This window comes from Meleagris gallopavo, unplaced genomic scaffold (genome assembly GCF_000146605.3).
Source record: "Meleagris gallopavo isolate NT-WF06-2002-E0010 breed Aviagen turkey brand Nicholas breeding stock unplaced genomic scaffold, Turkey_5.1 ChrUn_random_7180001841717, whole genome shotgun sequence".
Classification (NCBI taxonomy): Eukaryota; Metazoa; Chordata; class Aves; order Galliformes; family Phasianidae; genus Meleagris; species Meleagris gallopavo.
In genome coordinates, this window is record NW_011110838.1 from 1 (window position 1) to 7183 (window position 7183).

Here is a 7183-nt window from a genome sequence, read left to right on the forward strand (position 1 = left end):
TTTTTTTGGAGTTGGTTTTTTTTCATATTCTGCAGTCGGAAAAGCTGATTATTTTTCCTTATTCCATGTCAAAAAACCACTTACGATAGTATAGAACGTGGTGCTTTCTTTAGCTTTGTTCATTTCAGGCTCTCCTGCACTTCTCTCCAGGTTTAGTTTAAACATACTGTTTAGTTTTGTTCTTGAGCTTGGATCTTAGCTATGACAAACTTTGATCTGACCTTTGTTGTGTAGAAGAGTTGAGATCCATGGTTTTCCTGCCTCAGGTGAGAAATCTTGCTCAGTGATTTTTGGCTCTATATCCTCTGTTAAAGTGGAAGGTGTCTTCTTTCCCTTCCAGGTTTTTATTAATGGACATTTTTCAGAGACCTTAAACTTAGCATTTACTTTCAATTTAGAACTGCTTCTCTGAGACTTCAGTTACCTTTCAGATCATAAGACCAAACAGATGTTAATCTGTGGTAACCTCTGTATTTGCTATGAGAAACTGTAAGTGGCTTAAATGTGGTATAAAATTAGGTGCGAGATTCAAGTCCTTAAGTCAGGCCTTTAATGTCTTTAAAGCTTGACTTTTTTTAGGAGTCTTAAGTTTAATGGAGGCTGCCAGTTTCAGTTAAATGTTAACTTGTTTGTGATATGAATTCTTGTGTAGTGGAAACTACACTGTTTACACTGGATATGAAGCACGCTTATAGATAAGTTAACAGAATTCAATACAAATTCTCATCTGTTATGGGGTGCTTGTTGGCAATACTGATTTTGCCAAATTTGATCGCTCGGATAAAGATCTGAGAGCAGGACAGAAGCTGAGTTTCACCTATGGGGCCTGGTAAATGAATACAGCGTATAAGCTGTATGTTTTTAAGCGGGTTTTTTTTGTTGAACAGTGAAAAAAAGAATTGCCTCCTCCATGACTAACTTTGAGTTCTGGGTCGTGTGGGATTCTCCCTTGTTCCTTTTAGATGGTGATGAAATAGTTCCCCAGAAATGGTTCTGTGAGCATATGTGCCAGGAACATATTTCAGGCATTTTGAAATTCAACAATTTGAGTTGACTGAGAAATGCAGTATTTGTATTTTGAAAAGTTGTGGACCTTGTGATAATTTTTAGTACAACTGTTTAGGAAACAATACAATCTTCTCAGCCTCTTTTGAAAGAAAAGGCGTGCGTGGCATTTCATTCTCTTCAAATTCTCTGAGAAATTATATATGTAACTGTAGTGATGGTTACTTGATCTTAAAGCAAAAATAAGCCGTATTAATAGTGTTCGTTTCTCTTCAAGGCTGGCTGGTGAATTTTTGAAAACTGACTATATATTTCTTGTTATTGGAAATACCTGTGGAGCCTGCAGTGATGTTCAGCAAAATATTCTTCAGGTTCCCCGGTTATCCAAGAGGGATAAACTAATAGAAATTCTACAGAGCACAGGTAATTTTCCTTATAGCTATCTTCCAGGAGAGAGAGAATCACTTACTTTTAAACTTATGCTCTTACTGTTGATCAAGTCTTGACTGCATTCTGTTGCATACAAGACTACTGCTTGAAGCATTTCCCAGGGAGTCGTAGGTTTTAGAGAAGTTTGTGTTATGGGTATTTGTCAAGGTCTCACCTTTGAGTAATGGCGATGGAACTTCCTAGATGGTTAGTTTCTTTGCATAGACAGTTACTAACTGCTTTAGCACCTGATACTCACTACATGGTTGGTTTATTAAATGTAAGCAAACTTTTAGGCCTGAATTTTTTTCAGAGGCTAGAATTTTTCTGATTATTCTCTGTTTCGTATCTTCTATTGCTCAGAACTATAAATGAATTTGATGTGTATACCTTGCTTTTCAGGACTCAGAATGGTGTCCCATGTCTAACAATATGCTGTAGGAAGAGGCAACACTCTGGGGACTTGCCACAGAGCAAAATTCATCTTTCATCCCTTTTAATGAGGAGAAAAATATAATGCATGACTATTGATGTGGGTTTCTGTGTTGATTTAGAAATTGACGGATTGAATTTGTTCAGAACAGTCAAGGAGTTGGAATCATGCTATAAAGACTTAATTTGAAACCAGTTCTTGGATTAGATGTTCTTAACTGCAGCTGTAAATAGTGAATTTACGTCAGATTTCAAACTCCAGTAGATCTGTACTCCTTTTTAACTTAGGTGGTGAACGAACCATGGTGTTTGTGGACACAAAGAAAAAAGCAGATTACCTTGCAGCCTTTCTTTGTCAAGAAAACTTACCGTCCACCAGCATTCATGGGTGAGTAATAAGTGAAAGTTGAAGTGTTTATTACATCATTAGTAATGTATCTGAAGAAACTTTTCTTGAAATCAGCTTTTATTGGTTTAGTTTGCCTTGTAATTCTCAGCAGCTCTATCCTGTTGAAAATGTAGCATTTCTGAAGGCGAGTTTTATCACTTTGAGTATAGATCTTCATGATTGACCACATTTCAAATACCCTGTGAGAATGGAGAGTCTTACATCTGCTGCTGAACAAGAAAATTGTGTTTAATAAATTCAGTAGAATCAGCTGTTGTAACACAAATAACAAAGACAAACAAAAAAAAGACTTGAGATTGTGTTAATGAATTGAAGTGGGAGTTGTGGATCTTCCTGTCTATATTATTGATTCCCCGGAGCAGTAAGTCAAGTCTTTTACATAGAGGTTTCTGATACTGTTGTTTCTGCCTCTTTGATGTGATCATGGACTTCCTACACAGCACTTTTATAGAGATTGGTATAAAAAGATTTTTCTCTTGCCGTCTGATCATTAGTGTTGTGTATCCTTTTGTTCTCTCTTCCCTGAGCTTGCTTTCTTTGCCCTACCACCCTTCCTTCCCTGTTTACCTTCCTGTGCTTAGTCTTGAGATTATTTTACCTTGAAGCGGACCATAGATAACACTTGTTAAGTAGTCCTGAAACACATTATTTTCTGAAAAAATGCAATTGCTCTGGAGTTTCAAGTTAAAATAGATAAGTCTTATTACTAATCCATTAAAGATTCAGAAAAGCTAAATGGGGAGCATGCAGATGATGGGTTTTTTTTTAAGAACTTCTTTCTGTCTGTGAACCTTTTAACTTGCATCTTACTACTGCAAATTTCAGAGATTTTCTAATAATTGTTTTCTTGACAGAGATAGGGAACAGAGAGAGAGAGAGATAGCTCTTCATGATTTCCGTTCTGGAAAATGTCAAATTCTTGTGGCAACTTCGGTAGCAGCGAGAGGCCTGGATATTGAAAATGTTCAACATGTTATTAATTTTGATCTTCCTAACACCATTGAAGATTACGTACATCGAATTGGACGCACTGGTCGTTGTGGAAATACTGGCAAAGCAGTTTCATTCTTTGATGATCAGTCAGACGGCCATCTTGTACAGTCTCTACTTAAAGTGCTTTCAGAAGTAAGTTTCAAATCCTAGTGCTGAACATCTGTGTTTCTAAGGATCTAATGTTAGTGTGCTAAGCAGAAATTATAACCTTATTGTGGTTGTGCAACTCTTAATGTGAAGTGGCAAAATGGTCAGAGTTTATAAATTCCCTTTTCTAATTATGTAGGCTCAGCAGGAAGTTCCAGTTTGGTTGGAAGAAATGGCTGTCCAAAGAACAAGTGTTGTTGCATCACTTCATGCCCATAGGGTAAGTCTGGAAGTCTTTGCTGCAGGGATTCTTCGCCAATATAAAAGTGTGGTTAGCAGCATTTATCCAAATTATATATTGCTGAAACTTTTGAACCTGAGTCCCTTATCTTAGCTGTGCATCTTAAAAATTCTTAATCTTTCTGAAACTCAATTTGGATAACTTGTCTTAAGTTTGACTGTTTGCATTGTAGCCTTGCTAGCTGCATTAATCTTTATCTGCAAAATGACTCTGAAAGAATAGGTTTGTGCAAATATAGCTCAAAAGCTGTAGTTCCAAAAAATTCTCTACTGCTTATGCAGTAACTAAGTAACTGATTTGGTTGACTACTTAAGGTAATTGTAGCTAGATAAATGTCCTAATCTGATTCATATAAAAATTTTTTATAGTGTTTGTTGTGAGGAATCTTCTGGTTTCTTAACATTGCTGTTGCCAGATATGAAAATATAACCTGAGTAAATGAGATAGTCTTAAGAAGCATAGCTGTCAAATCTGCTGTGTGTACTTGTATTTTTTTTTTTTTAAATCGGTGTTTGATAATTCTTGGTACTTCAATTACTTACTACAATTTTGATATTAATCAAATCTGTTCATTGATCTCTTGTTTTCATAAGAAATTTTATTACATCTCAGTTGCATTTACTCATTGCATGTTCATATGGTGCCTGAAGTTGGAATTCAAGTTCAGATATTCCTTTCATATTTCATATTTTTGCCTTCTGTAATTGTGAAAATGTTATTTTGGGTGTATCCATATGCCTGTCTAATTCCTTAATCAAATCTGAATGTTTTTTTTCCCCCTTGGGTCGTCTTTGGGACACTGAAACTTCTTGCTTCTTTCTCATCCTTGAAGCCTTGTTGTATATTTATATACACTGTATATTTATGTGTAATATGTAAAGTAGTATATTAATATTAATTAATACATAATATGTATATGTAATTGCATTGAAGCACACTTAATTTGTTTAGATTGCTTCCAAAGGCAAATCTCATCAGTTTTTCTAATTGGTTTCTGAATGCACATCAGGCTTTGTGGATTGTCCCAGTACTTCATTAAAATTTGTAGTTTCTAGATCTGAACCAGTCTTTCATGTCCTTTGCAATGCCTGAATTATAAAACAGGAAATTTTTATTCCACACACTCGTAAATAGAGAAGTTTCAGAGGAAACATGCTTGCTGTTTGTTATGGTTTGAGGATGCCGCCCTATTAATCATATATATGCAGTGCATGAACTCTGGACTGGGAGATCTTCAAATTCTAATGCCTGCTTTGTGAGCCCTCCTGAAAACAGTGATTCCAAGAAACAGCACATTCCTATCAGCATTTTTTTCTTTGAAATGATAAACTAGTAATCCTAGTTTTTTTCCCCCCCAGTGCTTTACTAGTCATGATAAAGACCAATATCTAGTATTTTGTTATGGTGCTAATATAACTGTGTCATTTGGAGTAGGCTGTTGTTGTAACTCAGGCATTGTAAAGGACATGCTGATGTTATTTATCCTGGGGAATAAGGAGAAATCTTCATTTGTATGCAGTATTCACTTTATCTCTGAAATGGAATGCGGGAAAAGGTCATTTGATAATAAAATGATTTATTTGGAACTGCAGTCTGGAGGTTATCTGGCAATTTTTGAAATCTTGTAGTTGTCTAGGTTTTTCCAGTGGAAGAGGATTTTATTGAGAAGATAGTGCAGACAGTCATCCTTAAGAGAAGAAAGTTTTTCCTTGACATTGTATGAACCAATTTGTGTTGGGTAGGGGAAAAAGCTGAGATTTAAACTTTGGAAAAGATTACTCTCATACCTGATAAAAACTGAGATTGATGAAAGCATGTTGATTTTTAGATTGGAGTCTAAAAAGCAGTTATGGAAAGCTCTTTCCTTGTTTTAAAAATCAGTGTTCAGATAGTATTAAGGGTTATGAATGCCAGTTGTTTTGTAGCAGCTTTTATTGTTAAAAGCTTGATGCTGTTAATGATTCTAAACTAGTACCCATTCTCTTTCCTAGAATAATGCAGGTAGCAGCAGGGTGAACCCAGGAGAAATGAGGACGTCATATTCTCAAAGAACATCTAAGTCATGGAAGTAAAGCAAATTTAGTACTAAACTCTTGCATTCTGTTTTGGTTTAAGTTAATTGTTGCAGTTAATGTTTAATTACTGTTAAGCTTTATGAAATGCTTTGTGTTTACAAGCTACCTTGTATCTCATGATGAAGCTTTCAACAATGAAAAAGGAACCTATTGTTGATTCTCAGTTTAGGAAGGCAAAAGCCATTTTCAGGAAAAAAAAAAAAGGCCTGATACTAAGTGTTAAATGTTTCAGTCAGTAGGTGTTTGACGCTTGTATGTTGCCATAAATAATGTGTTGCTATAAATATGGTGTCATCCCTGTTTTGCTTGCAAGTGGAAAATAGCATGTCACTGGAACTTAATACTTTGTTATTAAAATTCATTTAAATTGCAGCTTGGAAACAGTGTATGTATTTAATGCCCTGGACAGCGTGACTCCTTTTCTTGACAATTTTCCTTGAGGATTTGTATATCCATTACGACTTTCAGGCTTGCAGGAGTTTGGGGTTTTCTCGATTTGCTAGCTGCAGGAAATACATATGAGTAGTAATTTCTGGAAGAAGATGTACACTTGAAGTCTTCTACGTCTATGAAAAGCAACGAAAGTAAGGGCAGTTATGAGTCATATGTTTCTTAGAATAAGCCTTCAAAGGAGACTGACTTATCCTTGTTTCAAGGATCACTTCGATCACAAGGTGCTTTTTGCTCCGCCTTCTGTCTTGTACCTGTTTGGTTGGGGTATATCAAGATGAGTTGTGTAACTGACTAAAGAGGTATTCTGTATCTGTTTTAGGCTTGCATTTGATTTGTAGCGTGTAAAATAATGGTTAGCATAATTTTCGTACATTTTGTACATTTCATTGCATTTAGTACAGTTCACAAATAAAGCATCTCAAATTATTTCTACTGGAAATATGTGTAAAAACTATTTGAAGTGAAGACTGAAGCAAAGAAGGTATTCAGCATCTGAATTCTTTTTGTAAGAACGGGGTTCAGAAGCACCCCCAGCCTCATTGGCATCTCCACCACCCGCATCAAAAAATTTTCTTCAACACATTACAGAATTGTGTGTGCCTGGCTTACTTAACACATATCTGGATGATTAAAGTCCCACATAAGAACCAGTGCACGGGATTGTGAGGCTTCTTCCAGCTGCTTGTAGAAAGCCTCACTGACTTAATCCTCCTGATCCAATGACCTGTAGTACATCTCTACAATGATGCCAGCCGTATCAGCCCTCCCACCAATTCTCACCCGCAAGTTCTCTGCGCATTCTTCACCCTTCCCCAGGGGGAGCTCGATACATTCTAGCTGGTCTCAAATAAGGAGCAACTTCTCGACCTCCTTCCCCAGCCTCTTATTCCTAAAAAGGACATAGCCCTCTATGACTGCATTCCAATCATGCAAGCTGTCCCACTGTATCTCTGTAACTGCAATGAGATCATGGCCCTGTTCCTGTACTCAGATCTTCAG

The 7183-nt window shown here is 36.3% G+C and overlaps 1 protein-coding gene across 1 annotated transcript; it reads left to right on the forward strand.

Moving 5' to 3' along the window:
- Window positions 1–1265: 1265 nt before the first annotated feature.
- Window positions 1266–6103, forward strand: LOC104915669 (ATP-dependent RNA helicase DDX4-like). Its single transcript, XM_010726588.2, has 5 exons — window positions 1266–1428; window positions 2155–2254; window positions 3130–3400; window positions 3555–3635; window positions 5648–6103. Exons 2-5 carry the CDS (start codon window positions 2169–2171, stop codon window positions 5726–5728), a joined length of 519 nt encoding a protein of 172 aa, XP_010724890.2. The 5' UTR covers window positions 1266–1428; window positions 2155–2168; the 3' UTR covers window positions 5729–6103.
- The last annotated feature ends 1080 nt before the right edge of the window (window positions 6104–7183 follow it).